The sequence below is a fragment of the Sander vitreus genome, chromosome 3 (assembly GCF_031162955.1).
Source record: "Sander vitreus isolate 19-12246 chromosome 3, sanVit1, whole genome shotgun sequence".
In the NCBI taxonomy this organism is placed as follows: domain Eukaryota; kingdom Metazoa; phylum Chordata; class Actinopteri; order Perciformes; family Percidae; genus Sander; species Sander vitreus.
In genome coordinates, this window is record NC_135857.1 from 34,935,581 (window position 1) to 34,962,987 (window position 27,407).

The 27,407-nt window shown below is 44.7% G+C and overlaps 2 protein-coding genes across 8 annotated transcripts in view; both read right to left on the reverse strand.

The window, feature by feature from the left end:
- LOC144515955 (uncharacterized) lies at nucleotides 1-26,439 on the reverse strand. 4 transcript variants are annotated; one of them, XM_078247156.1, is made up of 8 exons: nucleotides 25,854-26,439; nucleotides 22,719-22,868; nucleotides 21,856-21,984; nucleotides 14,220-16,182; nucleotides 11,408-11,684; nucleotides 11,195-11,308; nucleotides 9,729-10,469; nucleotides 1-6,204 (listed from the first exon to the last, which is right to left on the reverse strand). In XM_078247156.1, the coding sequence occupies exons 4-8, from the start codon at nucleotides 16,069-16,071 to the stop codon at nucleotides 3,615-3,617; spliced, it is 5,574 nt and encodes a 1,857-aa protein (XP_078103282.1). In that variant the 5' UTR covers nucleotides 16,072-16,182; nucleotides 21,856-21,984; nucleotides 22,719-22,868; nucleotides 25,854-26,439; the 3' UTR covers nucleotides 1-3,614. The 4 variants fall into 4 exon arrangements, with proteins under 4 accessions (XP_078103282.1, XP_078103283.1, XP_078103280.1 ...); XM_078247157.1 differs by lacking the exon at nucleotides 11,195-11,308; XM_078247154.1 differs by having other exon boundaries at nucleotides 11,195-11,684.
- A 377-nt stretch (nucleotides 26,440-26,816) lies between these two features.
- Nucleotides 26,817-27,407, reverse strand: part of plekhg2 (pleckstrin homology domain containing, family G (with RhoGef domain) member 2) — a 123,041-nt gene continuing 122,450 nt past the window's right edge. For 3 of the 4 annotated variants that reach the window (XM_078247170.1, XM_078247171.1, XM_078247172.1), the window contains one exon: nucleotides 26,818-27,374. In XM_078247170.1, the coding sequence (XP_078103296.1) occupies nucleotides 27,295-27,374 (80 nt within the window). In that variant the 3' untranslated portion in view covers nucleotides 26,818-27,294. Of the gene's footprint in view, nucleotides 27,375-27,407 lie in introns of all 4 variants that reach the window. The other variant, XM_078247169.1, reaches the window with a different exon arrangement.

Below are 27,407 nucleotides of genomic sequence, written 5' to 3' on the forward strand. Positions count from 1 at the left end.
TTTGTTTTGATTTTGCACCACATACTTTTATTATCCGTACATCTCACTGACTCTATGACGGCTACTGAATGAAGATGTAATATTTCCCTTTTTACCAGTTCCCCCGAAACATTATGTTCTCTCCAGTTTGTCACCAGCGCCCTGCAGAAACCACACACTGTTTTCTTTCTTTCTTTTTTTATATTTGGCCCGACGTTTTGTAACATTTTACAGCCTTTCTTTAGATTGTTGAAGAGGTTTGTATGTAAGGGTTTTTATTACATTTTAAAGTTGGGAGGGGGCTAATTTAGAGGGCCAAGCCAGACCCATCTTCAAAGCCGGATGTATTATAAGACCAACCAGGTCAGACTGCATTATTATGGGACCCGCGCAACTTCTAGGCAAGACCCGCCCTTCAATAGCATTCACATGCTACTATTGGCCAGGCGTCCATGCTTGCGCATGGTAATGTAACCCAGTTTGTTCAGGTCCTATCCCCTGACCAGTCGGCTATCCTAACCTTAATTACTCCAGGTCAATGCCTAAGGCCTCCTGCACACTGGATGCGTGGCGTGAGCGTGTTGTGAGCGTGGCGTTTCTGTTGCGTGTCAGTTGCGTGGCGGCTGCGTGGCGTTTTCTATGTCTTTGCACACCAGAAACGTGTCTGACGCGCTGCTGCTGCTGCTGCTGCTGCTGCTGCTAGCCTTGTCTGTATACATGTATGTTTCCCATAAACATAAATATATACTGATCTGATTACAGCAAAGACAACGTCGGAAGTATTGACGGCAAAATAGGCTCCAGAATATTTCGTTCTGCATTGACAGGCGCAATATTTGAAAATCGATAATTATTTATTATTTTTTTAAATGACATTTATATCTGCATTAATGTCAAAACCTCGAGACTTTCAAACATCAACAGGTCATTTATTAAATGTATTAGTGTCTAAATGACATATAAACATCTTTTCGTATTCTATTTTGCCTGGAAATGCTTCCAACACGCTTGCGTCTCGCGTGAAAAATAGGCGTTGGTCCTATTTCTAGCATGCACGCGTTTTCGGCGCGGCTCGAGCTGCGCCTGAGACGTGCGTGTCCCGCAGGCAGTGTGCAAGCTCTAACCTGTTACCATGGGAGCCAAAATAAAAACAGACACGCCACGCAGCTGACACGCTCACGCCACGCAGCCAGTGTGCAGGGGGCCTAACCCCGACCAATCGGGCTGCTTCGTGAGATCCATAATAACGCCGTCAGACTCCGTCTACTGGCTGCTGCTCTGCACTTGTGACCAATATCGCGAGACCATTTTTACCTCGAAGCGAAGTCTCGTCACATTTCTCGTGGGACGAGATCTCGTCACACCTCTACTAATCACAGGTCGATTCATAACAAATAGTGGCAATCCTAGTCTTTGTTAGCCACCGGCTGTTACTGCTAGGTAATTAGGACTACAGTTGAATATTAGCCGACTGGCTAACACTGGCGCATTTACAGAAATGTTGATTAATGTGCATTGTCCTAATCAAATAAACTTACAAACTACAAACAACTGTTGATAGCTAAATTTAGCTAAATTAGCATAGTCGTAATTCTACAGCCTCTTTTAAGTTCAAACGTGACGTTACCCTATAAATCCAGTCTTGTGCCATCTGACAAGCAAAAACCCCACATTCTATGTCCGCTCGCGCAGGGAAAAGTTCAAGTGTTGCAGCGGGACAATCGCTCCCCATATGAAAAGACCTTAAGAAGCATAAAGACCTCTCAGGCGGTCTGGGACAGGTCTGCTTTCTGTCCCCAGAGTCTGAACTAAACATGGAGAAGCAGCGTTCAGTTTTTATGCTCCACATATCTGAAACAAACTCCCAGAAGACTGCACCTCTGCCACAACTTTCAGTTCTTTTAAATCAAAGGTGAGGACGATTATTTTTGATATTGCCTTTCTCTAAGTAATTGTTCAGTTATTACACTACACTGTAAGTTTAAGTCCTGTTTTTCATACCTGTCTTATTCTATTTTAGCTGTTTCTATATTCTCTTTAACAAATGTTTTGAAATACTCTTTTATGTTTTATGTAAAGCACTTGTTGCTGAAATGTGCTATATACAAATAAAGCTGCCTTGCCTTGCCTAATTGGCAAACATAAATTGAACACTGTAAGCCTTTTGCATTAATCATCAACTGTTAACGAAAGAGTCCATACGTCACCTGTGTGTTCATTTAAAGTAAAACCTTTCATCCTATTCTGTATTTTCCACCTAATGACGTTCTTTTACAACTTTTGAAAACCAAGTGGAGTTCTCTGAAGGGCACTGACAACACAAGAGAGAGTAAAGTCAATGAACCAACTACGTACATCAATATGGGAACAGACACAGCATTCAAAACACATGGATATTGGCCTGGTCTGAAGTTAAAGGAGAATTTACCAGACGCGTCATTTTCAGATATACACATGCACAAACACTCACACACACACTTTGAAGCATGCACCCAAAAGCTGAGAACACTGTGCAAAATACCGACATTACTTTAAGGATAATAAGTGCCAAAGAGAATAAGACTAACCTCATAAATAAACAATAAAATAAAGAGAATTATAAAATGGTTAAAAAGATAGATTATTAATAACCACAGTTATCACCAACCTTAAACACTGGCCTCATATAGCCTGAAATGTTTGTTCAACAGAATATAAAAGAAAAAAATAGAAAAAACAGCAAACAAACATACCAAAATAATAATACAATAAGTAACTACGATTGCATACAGCACTGGTCGGACACTCGACTTTCAACGTGTCTGTGTTTGCAGGATTAGCAAAAAAAAGAATGTACTCCAGCTCAATAAATGCTAAGATAAAAGTTACTGATTTAAGCGTGTATTACAAAAGTTTGTCAAATTAATTGTTCCTCAAAAACGTCAGCGCATCCACAGAAAGAGTCCAGAGACGTTCAGAAAGCGAACTGAGCACTGAACAGACTTCAGATCAGATGTGATATCAGAGTGTTGGACTGGCGCATTCACAAATTCATCACATCCATCGGTGGGTGATTTATTTACATTGATCGCAACGTATTTCTTTACTTTTTACAATATTAGGATCTTCAAAGCAATTCCATTGGCATCCAATTCAAAGTCATTAGCCCAGATCTAAAAATACAAGCCGTGTGCAGGTTGAATGTCCATTCTTGAAAGGTCATCTGTTCAATGCAAGGATACAAAGCTTTTCCTAAAGCTCCCAAGATTCAATGTTTAGTCTGCATTACATCCGACCCCAAATGCATCCCATCACACTGTGGGGAATCAGTGTCGAATAGGGTTGACAACATTCATTACGTCCCTCAGATTATGTCCCAAGTTGAAGTCCCCCATGCTTTGCCATTTGATAAAGGTCATTTTCAGCAAGGAGGACTTGTGGAGTTACAGGGGTTTATGGTTCACGACAAGCCAGCGAACAGCTCTGGACACCTGGGCCAACTGAAACCAGCAGTTACACAACAACTTCTGATGCATCCTTTGTGTCTCTGAGGTAAATTCCCAAGTGCACATCTTTTCTGATGTCTTGTTCTTTCCATTACCTTTACTTTTGACCCTTCTTGTCTTGAATGGCCATGAAAGAAAGACTTCTCTCTTTCATAGCCTGTTACAGCTCTGAGGAAGAGGGGAAGGAAGGTGTGAAAGTCCATTGATGCTTACTCTCCTCGTCATCTGCCCCTGTCCCGGTCCTCTGGCTTCGGCTCCACCCTGCAGGGTTTGGGTCAGGCTAACTTGGGCGGTGCTGAAGGAGGTTATTCGGCCACTTCCAGCAATTTGGAGGTTAACCGTGGTGGCATAACTGGTCTTCTGGTTCCCCTGTTTGGTAGGAGATGAATGGGCGAATGGTAGTGGTGATGAGCTCAAGGGCAAGGGGGAAGGGTTTGAAGGTAGGGGAGGCGTTGTGGATTGGAAGTTGTGGTGTTGATAGCATGCAGGTGAAGGGGATGTCATGCCCGAGGAAGAGAGAACCATGCATGAGGAAGAGAGATTTTGTACACAGGAGGGCCGGGCAACATAGGCGCAGATCAGCTGGCTACGACAGTTACCCTCTTCTAGCTCTGCGTCTGCCCATTCTGTTTGTCTGTCTGATGGAACAGGAGAGGAGAGGAGGGTGTGGGAGAGCGAGGAGAGAGGAGCAGGAGGGGAGGCGATGATGGTGGAAGTGGCACTTAAATCAAGGCTATCAGTTCCATTATATTTGTTTGAAAGCTCTCGTACGTCTGGCCAGGGCACACTGGTGAAATGCTGCCCACCAAGGGTGCCCTTCCCTGGGGTAAGCCTGCCAGGTGACAGTGGGGATTGAAGCCCAGCTCGAGGACTGAGGCAGGACGGTGAGCTGCCGTACGAGGACCACCCACTCCTTGGACTAGTTGGACAGGACTCCTGCTGGTCAAAGGACCCTCGGCCACTACCACTGAAACCAAGAGACCTGTGGCTGCTGTCTGCCCAAGAGCGGCGCAGTCCACTAGGGTTGCTCCGGGCTGGGCTAGGGGATCTGTCTGCCAGGTTGGAGGAGAAAGACCTACGGAGGGTTTGGGAGGTTGCAGGAGGACAGGTTGCAGAAGGGGAAGATGCTCTGGAACTACGCAAAGAAGAAATGGAAGTGGGAAAAGAGGCATTCTCCAGTGTTGGTGAGCCTAATGAGGAAGAAAAGGAAAGAGAGGGAGAGGCGGAAGCATATCGAGGGTTTCTGGGTTGGGGTGCTGCAACATTATTTGTCCAAGCATTCACTGACACGCCAATAGGAGGCGGGGAGAGGATCCGAGGGCTTAGGCATGACGAAGACAGCCCAAATGCTGAACTTGCTGAAGAGGTCCTTGGTAGCTCCAAAGTGAGCCCGAGTGGATTATGGGAACTGGCACCTCCTACCCGTGTACTCCGGGGGTGGGGAGGTTTGTTCGCCATCGGGGAGGAGTAATTATGTTGAGGAGGTGGGGAGCAGAGTCGAGTGAATGACGCAAGGGTTGGAGAGGGAGATGGGGACTGAACTCGTGAGCTGGGTTCGGATGCAGAAAAAGGGCGAGCTACACGATTGTGTGACCCCAACCAGAGAGGATCAGGGGTTTGTTGCATTGCTGTGGTGTTAGTGCTACCATTAGCTAGCAGCGCCTTCTGTGGACTTCCGGACCAACCCCCATTACTCACAGCACGGTAAAGGCTACAGCTGCTGGTATTACTTGCATTGCTATTCGCTGCATTTATGCCAATGCTGTTATTGTTGTTGTTGTTGTTTGCGTTCTGTGACGAGTCCGTTTTGGAATGAAGGAATGAGGGTCGAGGGGAAGGAGAAGATGGCTGATGATTGGTCAGAGTCATAGACGGGGAGGGGGAGCGTTGGGAAAGAGAGGGAGGAGGTGACTGCATGGGAGACGGAGAAGGGCAAGAGGACCAGAGAGAGGACGGCGGACCCCTTGGATGTTGGTACCCATCTTTAGCACACCCCAGCTGGGCATACGCAGGCGTGCTCAAGCCCTGCTGACTCGGAGGGAGTTTAGGTGAAGGGGAGCGCCGTTGTAGATGAGAGGAGGGTAAGGAAGACGTGGAGGAGGGGCTTTGGTTTTCCATGTTTATGGGTGGGGCTTGTTGCAGGGCATTGTTCTTTTTCGCCATACTCTGAATGATGGACTGGCTAATACAGGAGGCAGCTAAGGATCTGGTGAATGCAGAGGAAGAAGCAATGGGGGAGGTACAGGGGGGAGATTGGAGAGAAGAGGAAGATGGTGTAGGGGAGGAAGAAGGACCCGCTCGTATGGATGAAGACCTCCCAGAGGAAGAGGACGAGGGAGTGAAAGGAGAGGAGGGTGTAGAAGGGGAGGCAGGGCGAGCTCGCAGCGAGGAACCCCTGCCAGAAGAGGGAGTAGGAGGAGTCCCGGAGACGGTGTTTAGGGAGGCATCTTCAGCAGATACTGGGGTCGGTGAAGATGCTGAAATAACCCTGAATGGTGAGGAGCAGGGAGGCATGGAAGGGAGAGCTCTAACAGGGGAGGGGGAGCGGTGCCTGAGGCTGGGTCTAAAGGCTGAGGTCTGATCTGTGTTCTGGCCAGGGGTAACATTGGCCTGGTAAGGTCTCTCCACCAGGTTGGATGTCTCCAAGGATGGTCTGGAAGATGGGCGGCTGCCTGATGGGCGGCCAGACAATGGCAGACTGGTTGGGGATTGTGAATCCTGCTGACCTGGTTCCCTGCAACTGACAGAGAAGCACAGATTAAGAACTAACCTGCCAATGTCTGAACTATGTATACAGCTGATGCAATAGCTGGAGAAATGGCTTATTGATAACCAGATGTAATAATATAATAATAATAATAATAATAATAATAATAAACTTTTTATATTTTGCACCTTTCATACAGAGTGTAGCTCAAAGTGCTTTACAACAAAGTGGAGAGACCACAAAACAAACATTAAGGAAATAAAATCAGTTATAAATTAATCACATGACCAACAAACAACTGAGGCTGCAAAACAAATCTTGTAAACTATGATAATAAAGCGAAGAAGTGACAATTAGTTAAAAGAAGTGCACTTTTTAATTGTCGTTTAAAGATGAAGATATGTGCACATTAGACTTCTGACTTTTGCTGCTTGCCTGCAGTTTGTCTGTTGTCTGTTTTTTACATGCTGCCTTTATCTCATATGTTTTGTTTGTTACTAATTGTTATGCGTTGTACCTTGTACTCTGAATATTGATCTGTATATTGGAAAGACAAAAACATCCAGGATGCTCAGGAAGTTCAATCAGATGTTTGAAGGTGCTCTTTGGGGTCGGGAATTCAATTAAGTGTAGAAAAAAAAGGGAAATCCAAGGCACTCTCCTCTTTAAAAATATTTAAAAAGCCTTTCTTTACTGGCTATTTCATAATAGAAAATGTAAAAGGCATAGGGAGAAGCAACCCATGCGTGGCAGCACAGACAGCCTTCTTCAGGGTGTGTTGATTGATCTGTATATATTGCTTTTATGTGCTGACTGTAGTAACTTTTTAGGCTGTTATTTTCAAACTGTCCAGGGACAAGGGATGAATATTAGCCTATTGAGCTATCTCTGGCTCATTTACAGTTACTTTGATGTTGATTAAAGAGCACTGGCCCTGTCAAATAAACCAAATATATGACATTAAATATTTAGACTAGTTTGCTTTGAGTGACGGGATGTATTTTCAAGGACAAAATGACAAGGACAGAAAAACTTTAAACAACTGCAGCTTAATAAAAAAAAAAAAGCTATCTTATTTGAAATGGCACATTGAAGTTGAGGGAAATGTTTTTTATTTATTTATTCTGATGCAGTGATTATTTTTTTTAAATATTACCTGAATGATACTAAAGTTCAAAGTGCAGTTTCCACCCCAGTTTAGATTTAGAGTGGATGACTAAGAAACAATCTGTGTTTGTTCCCGTAAAACTAGAGAATAAAGAAAACCTTTTTCCTTCAGGTAATTATTTACAGCACCAGCATGGTTGACCGGGAAAACAAGATACAATCAAGTCTCATGCTGGGAAGAAGCTGAGAATTATGTTGGAGTTTGGTGGTTTAAAGAAAGAGGCATTTGCATACGATAAATTTGTTATGCCAATGGCTGCCAAAGTAAGTTTGTTTGTTCACCATGAGAGAGGATACATTATGTTGAAGATGTGGGAAAGTTGGCAGTATATCCTAGAGATGATAAGATATCCACAACAGAGAAAGAAAATAAAAGATAATGCTGCAAAAGTTAGATTTCTGCTTGGGACTAATGGGGACTCAAAAGGTCATTGGTCAAGGTTAGTTGGCATCTCCAGTATGGTACCAAGTAAGTTCCTGTTGTTTGTTTTTTATACTTGCTAATTTTCCGTTAGCTTTGCAAAACCCTGAACTTGCTTTACAGACAGTTGCCACGATGCAGCTGAAGGCAAATCTTACCTACCTACAAAAACGAGCCAAGGTGGCATTCCACTTCCTCCAATTACTACACTTTACATGAACAATTTGCAATCGCTTTAGAAGAGCCCCTAGGCCCATTCTTTGAACGACACTTTTCATGACTGGGCAATGTTTGTTTTATCCGAAAAGTAATTGAATACAGTTCTTATTAAATAGTCACACAGTTTTCACAGGAGCCTACGGGGCAAATGAATGGGCCAAACCTCAGCTGATAGAGTTGCTTTTTAGGGTTATGCTGAGGTCTGGGTTCAGGATTCCATTTTCACTCCCAAATCATCAAATACTGATGCTTGGTCAGTGGCTCTCAGCGTCAGATACTGACGCAAAAATCACCCTTAATGTTAGAAGAGTGACAACGGTAGAGAGGACTATGAAAGACAGAAAATCTGCATAGGGAGGTAGGTTGAGGGGGGCTGGATGGGTCAAACAACACAGGAATTTCCCCCAGGAGACCGGGATTCATGTCCCGTTCTTGTTCCGCGTGTTGCTGAAACGTACATTTCATAACCCAACCCACCATCTTTTCCTAAACCTGGCACTGTCCTGTTCTTGTGCGGCATGTCAGTTAAACGTACGTCCCGACCCAGAGCGTCAAAAAAGTGACGTCAAGAGTCCAGACCAAGCGCATCTAAATATGACGCCAAAGGGCTAGACGCCAAAGGAGACTTTGTGCGTCAGTAGCGATTGCCAAAGGTTCCTGACCAAGCTTCGCTTTTTGACGCGATGGGAGTGAGAATGTGTTGTTCATATTGACTGAGGAGATTCCCCGTTGTTGAACATCTACTTTCTGTCCTTTTATAGTAAAAAGCTGTTAAGACATTGTTGTGTGTAGTGGCTATGAACAATTAGCTACTTTTTCAAAACACATTGGGCCCTACCTAGCACCCCGTGCAGCGCGGCGCAAAGCCCGACGCAAGTGTCTTTGCTAGTTTAAGACCGACGCAGTTGTCAGTTTCTCGTCCAGCGCTCGCGTCGTTTAAATAGCAAATGCACCTGCGCCCATCTGTGGCCCCATGGGCGTGCTGGTCTTACAGGGAGGTGTGTTCAGGTGCATTCTGGGCGTGCTGGTCGTACAAGGAGGTGTGTTCAGGTGCATTCTGGGCGTGCTGGTCGTACAGGGAGATGTGTTCAGGTGCATTCTGGGCGTGCTGGTCTTACAGGGAGGTGTGTTCAGGTGCATTCTGGGCGTGCTGGTCTTACAGGGAGGTGTGTTCAGGTGCATTCTGGGCGTGCTGGTCGTACAAGGAGGTGTGTTCAGGTGCATTCTGGGCGTATTGCTATCTTGAGCCAGTGGGAAGTGATGGCACCATTGACCATCAAAAACCTGGTCTAAAGTCAATAACGCAGCATTTCATTGTTATTGTAACAGAGCATTAGTAAAATGCTCCTAGGCTCGTGCACAGCACGTGCACACTATGCTTGTTACACACACAGGGACACACAGCAGCACACACACATGCAGAAGATTACAAATACAAATATTAAGGTGCAAATCCTCCATCATAACAGCAATGCTCCAAGGTCCAAACGCGCCTGGCTTTTAAAGGGAATGGGAGATGATCTCTGATTGGTTGATTGCATGTTACACCCAAAACACACCTCTGATTAATGAAGACACTAAGGTCAACCCTTTAGAACCATGCGCCCGGCACGCGGACCCTTTTTTCCGCCGTCAAACTAGCAAAAGTGGATTTGGACACGCCCTAAACACACCTGCACCAGGCGCTTCACGCCGTGTGCTCAGATCATTAAAATAGGGCCCATTGTGTTTGAATCTGCCATCGACATACCTGGTGTTAGACAGAGCCCGTTTACCCATAGCAGTGGGTAGGTTCTGCGGCCTCTGGCTGGTGAATGTTGGTAGACAGTCTGCAGACTGCACCGAAGGAACACGTGGTCGGGTAGGATTTGATTCGGAGTTTTGAACCGATGACCATGGACTTTGTGCACTTGCTTTGTGATCCTCTGGGGTTGCAACCGGTTCTCCTGAGGATCTGAAATAAGGGGTCTCTTCCGTAAAGATCACGGCTGAACCCTGAAGAATCATTCTGGTTTGTGAGGAAGAATCATACTTTGTCACATTTAGTTTCATCTGAACGCTTGGGGGCTCATCTTTCTGTGGCTTTGTTTCCCTCTGGGATTGATCTACGCCAAGTCCTGGCTTTGTAGATTTCTGGTACTCTGTTGGAGCCTGACTCTGTGTAGTCGCTACCATCAGAACTAGCTCCCCTGGGGATGCCTCTCCATCCATGGGTCCTGGGCAAACCAAACAAACGCTTGCATCTTTGTTGTCAGTTTCTCCTTTGGACATTTTGTATTCTGGTGCGTGTTTATCTTGTATACATTGGGCAGCTGCTATATCCTGCTCATATTTGTCCTGCTCATCTCCATCTTTGGACATTTCCCACTGTGGTATGCTGTGAGCAGAGATACTTGGCTCAGAGTGGGCTGGCTGAGTAATGATGTTTATAGTTGTTGATTCTTCTCTGCCTGAATTAACAGGGCCACACAGGTCACTCAGCTCCTCTGACCTGCAGACAACCGGGAGAATCAGTGTCTTTAGAATAGAAGTCAAGATCAAAAAGAGGCAATGGGTAAGATTCCTACTGGGAAATTACACAAAATCACAATACACATGAAGGCTAATAATCAATGATAACGGTATGAAATGCTGAAATCAGTGCAAACTGTATCTTATAGAAAGATGTAATGATTTTAAAAGAGGTATGTTTCGTGATGCATTTGCTCAGTAATAGGTCTATCGCACTCAGCTTGTCCCAGCTTGGTTCGCTATTTGCTAAAATGTGAGTCATGTACTGCAGGAATCTAATATAAATTAGGGGAGTTTAGTTGGGACAACACAACTGGTGTGACTCACTGACAGACCTGTCAAAGAAAAAAATACACTTTCAAACATACCTCTTGTTAAGTCTTTATATCCTTTGAAAGAAACAATGTCGTTTATTGTTGTTTAACCCTTGTGTTGTCTTCCCGTCAACCTTTGTTTTTGCTTTTTCCAACGTTTTAAATGGGAAAACGGGTCAATTTGACCCAAAGTCAACACAAGGGTTAAGGCTCTAACCCTTGCCTTTTGTTTAATAAATGTAAACAGGCTCTGCAAATGTTCACCTTTTTACGGGCATTGAATGCAAGACCGTACTTTTGAAAAATGTATTTGCACATATGCATTAGTTACAGTTGTCAGAAGGTCATGGCACCTTTACGAGCACTACACTTAGCATAATGTATCACTCACCCCTCTCTTTTCTCCCTCTCTTCAGTTTTTGAATGGACCTCCCGGTTAGAGCAGCAGTCCGTGAACTCAGTGACTCTACAATCTGAGTTCATGGCTGACGTCAACGGGCTGTTACTGGAAGAGAAGCACAAACTGGAGCTCGGCTCTTCAGGTTGTGTTCTGAGGTGATGCCCTAATGCTGTAGAAGCCATGGACGTGTCAGTGGAGGTGTACCTGGGGTTGTAGTTGTTTGCCTGAGCCTGACTGGATGATGGATCTCTTGGTGAAGTTGGTAGACTTTCCCCAGGCCTGGTGGAAGACTGGTTGTTGTCACCTGATATACAGTCCACAATGGAGTCTCTTTCCTTAGTCAAAGCGGAGATGAAGTCTCTGGGCCTGGAGAGGGTGAAACCATTTGTCTGGTGGGGACAGGCCGGGGCAAGCTGCTCCTTGACAAACACGTGTCCAAACAGCAGAGGCTCAACGGGTGCCAGCACCTCCTCCTGGAAATCTAGAGAAGAGCAACAAAGAACAAATACCTAAGTAGTGACGGACAGAACCGTATGCTCACCCATGACCCTTTCCTAAACCCAACCGTTTAACGAGATGGGTGTGAGAACGTGTTGAGATAACGATAACAGAATGAGAGATTAGTGTGTTAAAAAGGCCAGGGAGTAAAAATGTCTTCAGCCTAGATTTTTAAACAGAAATGAAGGGAGGACATCTTATATTTAAACAGTGTTGGGCAAGTTACTGAAAATTAGTCATTAGTTACAGTTACTAGTTACTTCTTTTAAAAGTAATTGAATTACTTTACCAATTACTGTATATCGAAAGTAATTAGTTTCTAGGGAATTTATGTTTGCTTTTTAAATGTAAATATGAACAGTACTGAACAGTCAAACACAATGCTGCTGTGGAGAGGGTGAGCAGCCCCAAATTCCTGGGGGTGGACGTCAGTGAGGACCTCTCCTGGACCTTCAACACTGCATCACTGGCGAAGAAAGCACAGCGGCGCCTCTATTTCCTCCGCAAACTCAAGCGAGCAAGAGCCCCCTCACTCATCATGGGCACTTTCTACAGGGGCACCATTGAGAGCATTGTCACCAGCTGCATCACTGTGTGGGGTGGGAGCTGCACTGACTACAACAGAAAAGCCCTGCAGCGCATAGTGAACACAGCTGGAAAGATCATTCTCACTCCCCTCCCTGCAAGACATATACAACACCCGCCTCAGCCGAAAAGCGACCATGATTGTGAGCGACGACAGCCACCCTGCCCTCTGGGAGGAGATATAGAGGCCTCAGGCCACGTCCAAACGTACCAAAACAATCTTTTTTTCCCCCCATCTTCCCTGGAACCGTGTCAAAAAATGTGCGTCCAAACGGATCCATTTGTAAAAGACTTAACACGCTACTTCATATTCCAGGCCTATAGGTGGCACTGTTTCTGCTACAGAAATTCACCGAAAACGGAGAAGAAGAGCATAGTCTTCAGTCACTCCCGATCATAACATGATACTTTAATAACTTTCACCACTGCTCATTTTATAAAGGCCGCCGTAAGAAAACGTGTCTTTGTTTACATTGTATAATGTGCTGTTGGATTGCTTTTTATTTTGCAATTCTGTCTGCCATCGGACATGATTGCAGCGCGCTAGCTAGCAGCGCTAACGTTAGCGCGCTAACGTTAGCTCTGCTAGCTAACTTCAGCAGTCAAATAAACATAAATGATCCAATGTCTTTTTGCTAATCTACATGGTTTTCTTGCGGTAGCCTTTCTACAACAAGCCGTGCTAAAAGTTACTATAATCCGTTCAAGGAATTGATAAGCAGACAGATTAGCTAACTAGTTGATAAGTTGTCTACTTCCACTTTATAAACAGCTAACCATAACGTTACGCCCCTGCTGGAGCGTCAGTTACTTTAGCGATGTTTAACATTAGCTACATAACGTTAGAGGTCGAGGAGTGTGGCGATAACATCATCGATACGCACGTATCACCGTCCAAACGAGGCCAAAAGGGAGCCATTTTTTTCACCCTGGGACCAGGTTTCAAAAAAGTGCGTTTTCAGGCCGTGCGTTTACGGGATTCGGTTGGACGACCGGCCCCAACGATGCAAAACCTGCGTTTGCATCAAAAAGCGTCTCCGTGTGGATGGCCCCTCAGTGCCCGCTCCACCAGACTAACAAACAGCTCTATCCACCAGGCTGTCAGGAAACTGAACTCTCTCCCCTCTCTATACCCCCTCTCTTACCCCCCAGTGCTCAACAGATAGGGACAGATAGGAAAAATGTCCCTATGTGTGGAGCACGTTCGATTCCTCTGCATGTCTAGTATATGTGAAGAAATTGACAATAAAGCTGACTTAACTTGACAATAAACATAATTTTTAGACCTATTTATTGTAATCAACAAGGCAACAGGCCTTCAAATCAAACGGTAGTACAAAAGTCCCTTTTAATACTTTAAACGAAATAACAACTGTTTCAGTCATTTAACAGTGTTTTTTTTATACTATATACTGTGATATATATAGGGTAGTTAAAATATGCCAGCGCATATACTGTGATATATACGGTAGCACCCAAAACGTGTGTGTCACTGCTCACTTGTTACTTGCATCGGGAGTTCAGAGTAAATAAGACTAAATGATAAACTGCCTCCTTCGTTATCATTTTACAATGTCCATACTTCCAGGAGAGAAAGCTCATTCTATCCGCACTATCGGCCATGCTGTGGTTTAATGCTCATTGTTCGATTGGTGTATCATTGTCCACCATAAGGTCCTGCGACGTTAGATCAGAAGCAGCTAAAGTAGGCCTATCTGTCTTCTTGTCCACAAGCGTTCATTTTTCACAAAAGAGAGTAACGCAAGTAATGAACTCATTTAAATTTCAGTACTTGTATGACGTTACTTGATGAAAAAAAATATTTAGTTACATGCTGGTTACCGCTAAAAGTAGTAGAATTACAGTAACGCGTTACTCCCAACACTGTATCTAAAGGATGCCCACAGTCGTGGAGCGTTAAAGGCCAACTTACCATTTTTCAGGCTTTCTGCTCTCTTTATTATCCTCTTCTCCTGGGTGGTTTGGTCCTCCCGGCTCATTGTTTGAGTCTGGTATTGGCTATAAATCTTGGTTTGGTTCTGGGTTTTAGTTTGGATCTGAGATTGCTGCCTTGTTTGTGTTATAGTTTGGCTCTGAACCTTGGTCTCGGAGTGAGTTTTAGTTCCATATTTAGACTTGGAATGGGTATGTGATTGACTGACTTCCATGTGGTATTGTTTTTGCTGCTGGTACTTAATTGGTTTGTGTAATTGCGTCAGAGAGTGAACCTGTGCCTGGCTTTCAGTTTGGGTCTGACTTGAGTGTCCAGACAGTCTACTGTAGTCCCATGTTTGGTTCCATGCAGCGCTGGCCCGTTTCTGATGCAGTGGGACCTTCATGGTGCTGGCTTTGGCACTGTACATCCGGGCCAATGTTTGGACCTTGCTCAGAATACGGTCTGAGTTTTCCATCAGCATGGGGTCCACTACAGGGGTAGCCTCAAATAACCCAATGCCGGCTACATCCGATCCCATGCCCTCAAACAAGACCCGGTTAGCGGTGACAATCCTGGAGTGGCGGGACCATCGACCAACTTTTATCTGACTGGGAAGACCCTCAAGGTTCCCACTGGTCCTGGCTAGGTCTCTGTGTTTGGTTCTGGTCCAAGTGGAATCAGTTTTGGTCTCAGTTTTTATACATTGTTCTGTAGGTGGCAGAGGTGTAGGAGGTTCCTTATGGCTTCCATTTGGTTCTGCTGGGTTAGGTTGATGCCTATTCATAACAGCTTGATTTCCAGCACTGGTTTTGATTATTTCATCTCCGCACTTGGACTGTTTTGTAACAGATGGTCCTTGTCCTTGCGGTGCATTTCCACCGTTCTCCTCAGAAGCCACAACTCTTGTCTCCACCTCTTGCTTTTCCTCCAATACTTCTTTGCAGACTTTTCCATTCATGTCCTGTATATCAGCCTCTTGTCCAACAGGCATGTTTGGGTTTGACTCTAGATTCAGGCCCACTTTGTTTGGGGTCTCTTTGTCCTGTATCACGCTAGAGGTTGGTGAGGTTGGGTCCTCTACATCAAAATCCAAGGAGCTGATTGGTTCATCTGCCCGTCCATCATTCTCTGCATCTGCTGAAGGTAGAGTTGGGGAAGAGATGGGACCAGTGGGGGAATATGGCTCTGTTTCTTGATCAGTTTCCTGATCAAAAGCTTCAGTTGTTTCATAATTGGATTGTCCCTGGGGTCCATTCACATCAAAGCGGGATACCGACTCCTTCACCAAGCCAGATGGGATTTGTGAGAAACTGTTTCTCCTTCTTGATGCCACTCCTTCTCCCTGTTCACCTTCCTCCTCTGCCTCATTCTCTTCGGCCTCGGCTGCTGCCTCATAGTAACTCCTGATTTTTTCGATGATCTTCTTGTCACGCTTGGTGAGGTGGGAGCCTCTCGTGGGTGGCTGGCATCTCGGGATGGGGTGATGAGGGAGCTCTGGATTTGGGGAGGAAGTGGTGGTCTCAGGGTTCACCTCTTCCCTTTGTGAAAGACAACTGCTGCTGTTCTCTCTTTCTTCCTCCTCTGAGATTGAGGGATGCAGATCTGATGTTGCACCAGGGATGATGCTCTCTCCTTCTCCTTCGTCCCCTGTTTTCTCCTCTTCTTTCTCTTTTTCTAACACCTCTTCTTGAGACCCCCCAGCTTCCTCCACACCCTTTTCCACTTCACTTGTTGCATCTGGAAGTTCTTGGACTTCATTTTCAAGATCGTTTTCCTCTCCAGAGGCGCCAGTCTGGCCTTGAAGCTTGCTGTCCTTCTCCAACTCTGCTCTTTCCTGCTCCTGCTGCATTGTGGGTATTTGTTGTGGACTGGGGGGGCAGGAGACTGGCGGCAATGGGCAGGTGAAGTTGGTCTGGTTAGATGGAGGCTGAACCTCTTTAGGCTCATCCAGGGCCTGCTCCTGAAAGACAAGTAAGATAATAGTGTTTAGAAAATTACTCTATTATAAATTCCAGTAAGTCAAAATCCATCTTTGATTTCATTAGTTCGGTCAGCTAGCCAGCACCAGAACAAGAAAATACAGAATACAGTAAATGGGATTTGTTTGTTAGTCAAAAGATGTTGGTCAATCTGTTCGGTCTGTCCATCTCGATAATTACTGGCCAATTCATGGCCCCTAAACTTTCCAGAAGTACTATTATCAGGTACATAACTGAAGGGCTGCAACTAGCAGCTAGCTTTTTCATTGTTGATTAATGTGTGGATTAGTTTCTGGATGAATGGATGAGTTGTTTGGTCTCTAAAATGTCAGAAAATGGTGAAAAATGTGGATCAGTGTTTCCCAAAAAGCCCAAGATGACATCCTCAAACATCTTGTTTTGTCCACAACTCAAAGATATTCAGTTTACTGTCACAGAGGAGAGAAGAAACATATAAGAAGCTGGAAAAAATATGACTTAAACCGATCAAAATAGTTGGCGATTAATTAAATAGTTGACAATCGATTAATCTTTGCAGCTCTAAGAAATATTACCAGCTAACAGCTTTTCACTTAAAGGTGCTCTAAGCGATGTCATGAGTTTTTTTTGGCTTCAATATTTTTTGTCACATATAGCAAACATCTCCTCACTATCTGCTAGTTGCCTGTCCCCTGAACACACTGTAAAAAAACGCGGTCTCTGTCGACAGCCCAGGCTCCACAAACGGCAACAAAAACAAACTGCGCCAACCTGCCCCACCAAACATAACAAACTGTCTTCCAGCCAATAACCGACAAGAAAGATTTTTGGGGGGTGGGGGTTGGGGGGGTTAGTACGCGGAAGGGAGGGGGAGGGGACGGGATGAGGAGGAGGGAGGGGGCGAGCTAGCCTTCGTTTTGTTTGACAATACTTCAAACGTCAACAAGAAGTAACGTCACCCAACATCGCTTAGAGCACCTTTAATCTTCATGTTCACCAGTAGACTGGGTAAACCCAGCCCGATCTGCCAGCGATTTGATTTCGCCCTGCAGCTCAGGCTGGAAACCTGTACGTTTATCTATCCTGCTTCCGCTACAATTTTGCGGGGACCAATCACAAACTGGCTTATCCACCTGGCGCGCTATTGGCGGGTTTAACACGATGACGATAGAGAAGCGACCAAGCAGCTTCTTGTTTACATTCAATATAGCGGCCACCCAGTGGTGTAGTCTAATGTATTGTAGTGGATATACTGTAGGCCTACTGTATATACATATATTGGCCTATATATATGGGCCAGAATCTGCCTTTGGGGGAGGGGGGCCATATCATAGTGGGGGGGGGGGGTCTGGGTGCCCTCCCCAAGGGAAATTTCCTGCATTCAGATCACTTTTATGCACCAATTTACAGTGGGAATACCTTTATTTAGCCTATGTGAAGAAGAAAAACAGAGATGACAATTCAAAATATATCAAAATTATAATGGAAATCTGTCATCTGAACTATGCCCGTTGATCACGCCTCTTGTGCAGTAGAAAATACAGAGCAGACTCCTCAGACTGATGTTGATCTTAAAAGATTGAGCTTGGTCAGCCAGACTAGTGTGACAGATAACAAACTCCAAAATGAATGACTTTATGCCCTTTCAGGACAAATGTCCAATTATGAAACGATAACAGCAACATTTACAATGTCTGTTTGTTAATTTTGTAGATAGCTTTCAGCCTGTGAGAGCAAACTGTTTGTGCTTTTGAAGTTCAACTTCAAACAACTTAATTTATCCAAAAAGGAAATTCTGTTTAAATAGTCTGCAGGCCAAACAAAAACCCATTTATAAACAGACATAATCAGCAGTGTGTCAGAGACAACCCAAAATTTGTCCGGGCATTGAGTATACAAAGTTCAGTTCACTTTAACACTCCTGTTGTCCTTTTTCAAAGTCTCTATATCAGAAATTTGGGTTTCTTTCAACAAAATTACCCAAAAATACAACCTGATTGCACAGAATTCCATGAAATGAACACGGACCCTTAAGTTAAGGTACGGGTTGGGTTAAGGTAAAGAAGAACGGGACAGTTGGGTTTAGGTAAAGAAGAACGGGACAGTTGGGTTTAGGTAAAGAAGAAGGGGACGGTTGGGTTTAGGTAAAGAAGAACGGGACGGTTGGGTTTAGGTAAAGAAGAACAGGACAGTTGGGTTTAGGAAAAGAAGAACGGGACAGTTGGGTTTAGGTAAAGAAGAACGGGACGGTTGGGTTTAGGTAAAGAAGAACGGGACAGTTGGGTTTAGGTAAAGAAGAACGGGACAGTTGGGTTTAGGAAAAGAAGAACAGGACAGTTGGGTTTAGGTAAAGAAGAACGGGACGGTAGGGTTTAGGTAAAGAAGAACGGGACGGTTGGGTTTAGGTAAAGAAGAACAGGACAGTTGGGTTTAGGTAAAGAAGAACGGGACAGTTGGGTTTAGGAAAAGAAGAACGGGACAGTTGGGTTTAGGTAAAGAAGAACGGGACGGTTGGGTTTAGGTAAAGAAGAACGGGACAGTTGGGTTTAGGTAAAGAAGAACGGGACAGGTGGGTTTAGGAAATATGACACGCGGGACACGATCCCCGGTCTCCTGGGTCCTGTGTTGTTTGACCCATCCACCCCCGGATGCCCTCGCACGGATGTTCGAGGGTCTTGAGTCACTTAAGTATTGCTAAATCTCCAAGGAAACTCAGTCCTACTCGCCACCTCATGCAGCTATTTACAGAAGAGCCATTTAGTCATGGGAAAGAAAGCATTTTGAGCCAGACTGTTTAAGCAACAGGAATGAAGAAATGCCTGTAGTGAATACATTATTATTATTTTTTTTAAAAGACTGTCTGCTCGACCTAATTGCATTTTAACATATTACATTTATACACCAAAACCTACAGTAGGCCTAGCTAGGCTATGTGCAGCACATTGATGTTATTTCAGAAGTGAAAGAATGGCTTTTGTTTGGGTTTGCTCTACCCTGAGCTCGAGGAGAGACTTCACTCGCTCAACTGCTACAGATCCAATCATGACAACGTAGCCGGCTGATTCGCGGGATTGACGGACTCCCGTGAGAACTCACGAGTCATCGACAACTCACGAGTTACATGGTCTGCAAGGCGAGCTTACAATGTTTCCGGCTCTGAGGCTGCAGGTTGGGAAGTTTCTACATTACACTTGGATTAGGATGGCACCAAGATCTTGGTTGCAGCTGTCACCGTGGTCCTGCTGCACTACACCCTGCTACACCCTGCTACGCTCTGCGGTGCCCTGCTGCGTCCTGCTACGTCCAGCCATGCCCTGCTGTGTCACGCTGTATCCTGTAACGCCCTGCAGTGCCCTGCTATGACATGAACTACTACGACTACCATTTGTAGTCACTGTTCCTTTATCGTTATTGTGACTATTATTGCCTCTGTTTTTCCTCGCCACTGTCACACTAAATGCTTGCTCTTGGGGGAATTACAGGAATTGTTGGGGCTTTGTAAACTATAGAGTGTGGTCTAGACCTACTCTATCTGTAAAGTGTCTCGAGATAACTTGTTATGATTTGATACTATAAATAAAAACTGAATTGTAATTGAATTGAACTATAACCTGTCTCGGATTGTCTCTCTGCTCACTCAGTCGCTTGAGGTGACTTGTGGAGTTGTGGTTGCTTACGTTATAAAGCTTTTGGCAGCTAAGATGGCTCGGAATAGTAGTAGCTAATGTTGCAAGAGGTTTGTGTGTGGCGCTGTTATCATTTTAGATTGAATGGTAGTAAGACTCAACTGATCCGAGTTAATGATACTAGAGACTTGTGACTCGTGAGTCAATTTTCGGGCTTTCATACTACTCGCTACCGTAGTCGCTCTTAATGCTACGTCATCTTCTCATTGACTTTACATTTGCATTGTTTTCCGTGGTGGCCACACGTAATTTTCACCCATTCCGTGCCACCACCACGTAATGCTGTTAAAAGTTCGTGATCATTTCACGGAATTCAGTGTGACCAGGCTGCAAAAATAACATGGATGGTTCCATAAAATGCTCTTTGCAACTGAAATTAAGGATCAGATCACGGATTTGGGGTGTTTTATTTAATTTTATAGCATTATCCTGACTAAACTATGACATATCTGTTATTAGCCATGAACAAACGTTCCTCTGATCTTAAATATTAGTCAAAATGATTCATTATTTCAGCTTTTTTCTAACCCAATAATTAGATAATTTCATATAAATGAGGTTCATTGACCATGAATTCCAAAAAGAAGTGTAAAAATAATGTTAATAAGTTGGTGTTTGTGGTGTATATACTGGTGGTAATGGAAAGAAAGTGCCGAAAACGTCAAAATAAGAGACAAAAACGTCAGAAAAAGCAAGCAAAATGTTGAAAAAAGCAACAAAAACATAAAAACAGTGTCTAAAGAAAAGGCTTAATTTTGACCCAGGAGGACAACTCAAGGGTTAAGAACAATGATGATGATTTCTAAGCCTTGTCTGGCTGAATTTATTTTGTTCAGCAGATAACAGTGGAGCACAGACGGTACAATAGATAATGATTTAGTTTATTGGTAGACTTGCATTGGCAGAACTATCTCAACCACTACTATATATTCTTTGTAAATTCTGCACTCAACCCATTCAGCCTCTTTTTTCTTGTGCAATAGTCATTTTTTATGTATACATTTGTTTTTCTGTATTTATTGTGTATTTCACATGTATGTTTGCTTGTTTATGTATGCACCTTGCACCAAGGCAAGTTCCACATAAGTGTACTTATTGTGGCAATAAACCTTTTCAGATTTTTTTAGATTTTCTGGGGATAGATCTGCCTGCAAGAGTTAAAATTCTGGGATAGGGGAAAACATGTTTTGGCTTGTTTGTATTTCTTGAAACCAATCATAATTGTCTTGGGCGGCGCCAAGCCCCGAATGCAGCGAAATAGCTAGCGGTGATAGCGGAAGGGGAGGAGCATACCGTCTAAAATGGCAGCCAATGGCAGGCTTTAAAATAAATGGACACATTGACGCCATATACTTCGACGGAGACCAGTGAAGTCTCTTTCCCGGTGATGGCTGTTACTGAGCAGCTTCCAACTGAGCTTGAAGACGTAGATGTGACGTGAGCAACCTGTCTGAAAGTTGGAAGTCTTCTGGTAGCTGTGCCAAGAGAAATCTCAATCATTCCCAATCTAGCAGAGACGGAGAGCGTAGGTATATGTAAGGAGATAACATAGACACAGGCTCATTATTGATCACTACAATGATAGTTAACATTAGTCATTACACTTAAACAGCTAATGGAAGTCCAAACTGCCTGAGAGCTTCTCCTGTACTATACGGTAACTCCTCTACTATGAGACAGGAAGTCTCGTGGTTATGACCCAATCGTTAGCCTATTGTTATAAAAACGTCTGCTACGGAGCCATAACGTGAGCTACAAGGTAATGGAGCCTTTTATACGTTGTCGTGTTTCTTTAGAAATAAACAACGGACAAATAGAGTCTTTAAACGCTTCAGATGTAAAGGTATTCTCTGTCAAAGTGACGTCAGAATGAATGGAAGTCAATGGGATGCTAACGGGATGCTAACGGGAGGTGATGGCTTGGTAGCCAACAATCTCCCCTGATTCTTTAATGCTACAAATAAGAGTTGAGTTATAGTGCATTCAAACCGTGGGGCCGGTGTGGATGGCGTTGAGTCCCTCCCTGGCTCTGCTCTGGTTGATGAACTCCAGGATCTCTTCGGTGATGGACAGCGTGGGAAGAGGGCTGAGGGGGGTCAACTCCTCTGCATCCTCTTCCTCCTCATTCGAACACAATAGAAAAGAATACATTTGGTTACAATAAGATCTAGCGGTGGTAGAAAATACTACCTCAGATCTTAACCAGAGAACGAAACAGTTGGTGGTTTTAAACGCATCGTTAACGTTGTGAAACGGTTGCAGTCTGGTTAGGTTTAGACACCAAGTGCTCATATTATGCTGTTTGGCTCACCATCTCCAACAGAAAACACTGTTCACAAACTGCTCCAAACAGCTCTGTTGTAGTCCAGCCTTTACTTCAGAGACAAATGTGGTCACTTTGGAACACATGTTATAATGCTCGCCTAGCTGCTAGCATGGCACGCCCTCATACTCTGCTTCTGACTGGCTAGTAGTCCTTACCTAGGTACTGTCAGGACACGCCCTCATACTCTGCTTCTGACTGGCTAGTAGTCCTTACCTAGGTACTGTCAGGGCACGCCCTCATACTCTGCTTCTGACTGGCTAGTAGTCCTTACCTAGGTACTGTCAGGGCACGCCCTCATACTCTGCTTCTGACTGGCTAGTAGTCAGTAAATTTACTAATTTTCATAATTTCTTCGATACATTTTAGAGTCCACTGTTCAAACATATATCTGTACGCCAGACTTATTTGAAGCTGACGCCCAAGGGGAAAAAATCCAGTCCAATCAACTCAAAGCCCGTCCAATTGTTACATTACCACTTAATGTGATCTTACATCAAGTCACATCCCGTCACTCAGACTAAATTACCTCTTCCTCTCGGTTTGGTTGCAGCTGTGGCGTCAGGCTGGGTTCGGTCCTCTCGGCCTCCACCTCGATGACGGAGGACGCGAGCGTGCTGCTGCTGCCCGCCGAGCCCAGACTGTCTGCCTGGCACAGCTCGCCCTCGCTTCCAGCCTGCTGCAAAAAAACAACAACACATCAGGCCACACAGTCGGCATGAAACGAAGGTCACGTTTTCACCTTGCTGACTGATGTTTGTGACATCATATCCAATCCAGTCCCTTTCAGCTCATGCTGTATCACTAGATTTGAACAATTTTAACAATAAGTGAAAAGGCTAATGGTCCTATCTAGCACCTGCTGCAGTGCGACACAAAGCCCAACGCAAGTGTCTTTGCTAGTTTAAGACCGACGCAGTTGTCAGTTTCCCATCCAGCGCCCACGCTGTTTAAATAATAAATGCACCTGCGCCCATCTGTGCGCCCATGGGCGTGCTGGTCTTACAGGGAGGTGTGTTCAGGTGCATTCTGGGCGTGCTGGTCTTACAGGGAGGTGTGTTCAGGTGCATTCTGGGCGTGCTGGTCTTACAGGGAGGTGTGTTCAGGTGCATTCTGGGTGTGCTGGTCTTACAGGGAGGTGTGTTCAGGTGCATTCTGGGCGTGCTGGTCTTACAGGGAGGTGTGTTCAGGTGCATTCTGGGCGTGCTGGTCTTACAGGGAGGTGTGTTCAGGTGCATTCTGGGCGTGCTGGTCTTACAGGGAGGTGTGTTCAGGTGCATTCTGGGCGTGCTGGTCTTACAGGGAGGTGTGTTCAGGTGCATTCTGGGCGTGCTGGTCTTACAGGGAGGTGTGTTCAGGTGCATTCTGGGCGTGCTGGTCTTACAGGGAGGTGTGTTCAGGTGCATTCTGGGCATATTGCTATCTTGAGGCAGCGGGAAGTGATGGCACCATTGACCAACAAAAACCTGCGACGGCCAGGCGGCACAACTGGCGGCATATTTTTGTAGGCTCCATTTTATGTTATTCATTATGCAGTTAACGGGAGGTCTGTTTTATAAAACAAAATATTTAAATGAAGTACTTATTGTCACTGATCCAAAACTAACTACAATATGGACGTCCGTGTACTACGCCTCGCCGACATTGTTATTTTTGAGACATGTAGTGTGGGCATGTCGTGAGGTTTTTAAATGCATTACGAGGTGTTTATGTGGTGGCCAATCCCAAATAATAAAGGAGTTGTGACATGTTACATGAACATACACCATTTAGGTTACATGTGGAATGAAGTCTGAGTCTTTCACTGTCACTGCAGACCTTCCGTTTCCTCCACACTCCCCAATTGTCGTTAAAACAGGATTATAACATATTTATTATACTACTACTGTATATATGCGCTTAAAGCCTATCTGTGTGACGACTTACATACTTAGTGTTTAAAGTCTAGACCAGGGGTCTTCCACGTTTTTTAAACCAAGGACCCGGAAGGAAGGAGGATGAAGTTGCATATCGTCACCTTCCTAAAATAATGGCCTAAGTCATTTTTTCCAGGTTTTTCAGTCACATGCTTGACATAGGCCGTTATACTAAAGGAGTATAATCATGACCTGTTCAACTGAGGATGTAGGCATTTTACCAGAGGTGGCCAGCACCATGAGGAGATGATTTAGGCAAAAAGAAAATCATTTTTGTCAAAAAAATGACTTAGTCCATTATTTTAGGAAGGCGACGATATTAAACTGGGCCTACAATAAAGGGCAGGGCGGCCTGAAGCCTTTGTATATACCTTTATACTGCATAGAATACCAAGCTATCAAAATAATAATTGTGATTTTCTAAATATTTTATTGTTAAACATACATGTGGCACAGTGATTCCTTAGGATGAACTGTATCTGTGGATGGCTACCTTAGTGACTACCTTACCCACAGGCCAGTAAGCCTATCATCAGTGGGGATTTATATTACAGTGACTCTGGCAGTGACTCTGAGGACCCCCTAGGGGTCCCGGACCCCCTGTTGAAGATCTCTGGTCTAGACTCTAAAGTTCATATTATCCGTATTAAAGTGGTGGTTTAAAGTGATAATATGATGCTCATTTTCAGGTTCATAATTGTATTTTGAGGTTGTATCAGAATAGGTTTACATGGTTTAATGTTCACACCATATTTTTGTTGTACTGCTCATTGCTGCAGCTCCTCTTTTCACCCTGTGTTCAGGTCTCTGTTTTAGCTACAGAGTGAGACCTCTCACTGCTGTAACATCTTTGTTGGCAGTCACACACGCTCAGTAGCTAGGTAAGGACTACATGCTCAGTAGCTAGGTAAGGACTACGCGCTCAGTAGCTAGGTAAGGACTACACGCTCAGTAGCTAGGTAAGGACTACACGCTCAGTAGCTAGGTAAGGACTACATGCTCAGTAGCTAGGTAAGGACTACATGCTCAGTAGCTAGGTAAGGACTACATGCTCAGCTAGGTAAGGACTACATGCTCAGTAGCTAGGTAAGGACTACATGCTCAGTAGCTAGGTAAGGACTACACGCTCAGTAGCTAGGTAAGGACTACATGCTCAGTAGCTAGGTAAGGACTACACGCTCAGTAGCTAGGTAAGGACTACACGCTCAGTAGCTAGGTAAGGACTACATGAGCTAGCTAGCTGTTTCTCCAACTTCAGTAGTACAAGGCAGGATTAGCTGGGAGACTTCTTCTAAACGAGGGCGCAAGTCCACCTTTGTGTGAATACCTGCAGAACAGGGACATGGAAGTAGTTCTTTTGTAGATTATGGTGAACTAGTGTAGTGTGTAGCAGTGTTTTGCCATTGAGAACGAGCTAGCATGCTAACGGTTAGCCCCCTAGCCCCCTCGTCTCGGCTAGTGACGTAGAAAGCCGTGCAGATGTTGACCAGCTGACCCGGAGACTGAAGGCAGGACACATTCAGAAACCGTATCTCACTCAGAACAGCATGGATGGTTGTTTTCAAAGTTTGTATGCATGTGGAAGCACCAGAGACACAAAATAATATTTCATAATATGTGCACTATAATTGTGTGGCTTCCTGTTCTGCGCCAAAAACCACATCAGACTTAGATTGACAGCTGGCGCTAATCCACAGATATGACATGAGTCTCTGTTTCCCAGTCAGCGGAGCGTGAAGCACTCTTACCTTCAAGGCTGCAGGATTCCCCGCATTGGTGGAAAAGAGTCGGTGGAGGGAAGAGAAGAAAAAACAGAAGAACACGTGTGACACATTGGGAAAGACACAGATGTTATCAAGATGTTAGGACTGTTTTGACAGGCACTTAACCACTTGGCAAAATTCACAGAATAAATCCAAGAAGACTTTGCTTGGCTGCCGGCCGGCTCAATACGTCAAGGAGTCCGGTACATCCCCTACAGAGCTGGGAGATCATTTTCTGTAACAGTATCAGCTAATTTAAATGAAATCCCTCTGAGGACGACTGATGAGTGGGTTCTTTTATTTAATGTCTCTGTAAATATTCCAGGGATAATACAGCGCAGAAATGTGGTTCAGATAAGTGCTGCACAATATATCATTTTCCTACCAGTATGGCGATTTAAACTGGTGCAATAAATGCATGGCGAAAAGCTGCGACATATCGCAAAAGTCCATACATACCCTTCTCATCTCCGTGCGTGTCGTAACTCCCCCACGCCCCCACCGTTAGCCTAGCTTAGCACAGATCCTGGAGGTAACCTGCTCCATCTAGCCTAGCTTAGCACAGATCCTGGAGGTAACTGGTTCCATCTAGCCTAGCTTAGCACAGATCCTGGAGGTAACTGGCTCCATCTAGCCTAGCTTAGCACAGATCCTGGAGGTAACTGGTTCCATCTAGCCTAGCTTAGCACAGATCCTGGAGGTAACCTGCTCCATCTAGCCTAGCTTAGCACAGATCCTGGAGGTAACTGGCTCCATCTAGCCTAGCTTAGCACAGATCCTGGAGGTAACCGGCTCCAACTAGCCTAGCTTAGCACAGATCCTGGAGGTAACTGGCTCCATCTAGCCTAGCTTAGCACAGATCCTGGAGGTAACTGGCTCCAACTAGCCTAGCTTAGCACAGATCCTGGAGGTAACTGGCTCCATCTAGACTAGCTTAGCACAGATCCTGGAGGTAACCGGCTCCAACTAGCCTACTGCTCCCAATAAGTGACAAAATAACGCCAACATGTTCCTATTTACATGTTGTGATTTGTATAGTCACAGCGTGTACAAATAACAAGGTGCATAACATGCAGCATTCTGGCTGCTGTCTGTAGATTCCTTCATGCTCAGCTCGTATTCTTCCAGATGTTTCGTACCAGATGTTGTTACAGCGGTGATGTTGTGTATTGTTTAGGGTCCTCGCCACCACCAGACTAATCAGCATTGCAGATTGAACGTGTAGCTGGACTTGAATGGCCTTCTTTTGACTGACAGTACTGCCGAACAACACTTTCTCACAGCTTACTGCATTGAACGGTCCGCCTACGTAAACACCTTCCCGTAATCAACGGCGCCATCCTGGCAACCCGCCTGGTTTTCGGTGCATCCTTGGTAACTGCTGTGAGCTGCTGCAGAGTTTGTTGGTTCATGTTTTGATGGGTCATTAGTGTGAATGAATGAACAGATGATTCTGAAATAACATACCATTAGGATGAAATGCTGCTTCGATGTCTTTAGCCGGAGCTGGAAAAGAAACAAAGATATTATTTCGTGCTG

Excerpts from the sequence above, each read along its gene's own strand:
- LOC144515955 (XM_078247154.1), bottom strand. The coding sequence starts at position 16,071 with ATGCAGCAGGAGCAGGAAAGAGCAGAGTTGGAGAAGGACAGCAAGCTT. Across the intron at positions 11,685-14,219 it reads AGCAGAAAGCCTGAAAAATG|ATTTCCAGGAGGAGGTGCTG; the intron begins GTAAGTTGGCCT and ends GCTCTTCTCTAG. Across the intron at positions 6,205-9,728 it reads CGGGCTCTGTCTAACACCAG|TTGCAGGGAACCAGGTCAGC; the intron begins GTATGTCGATGG and ends CTTCTCTGTCAG.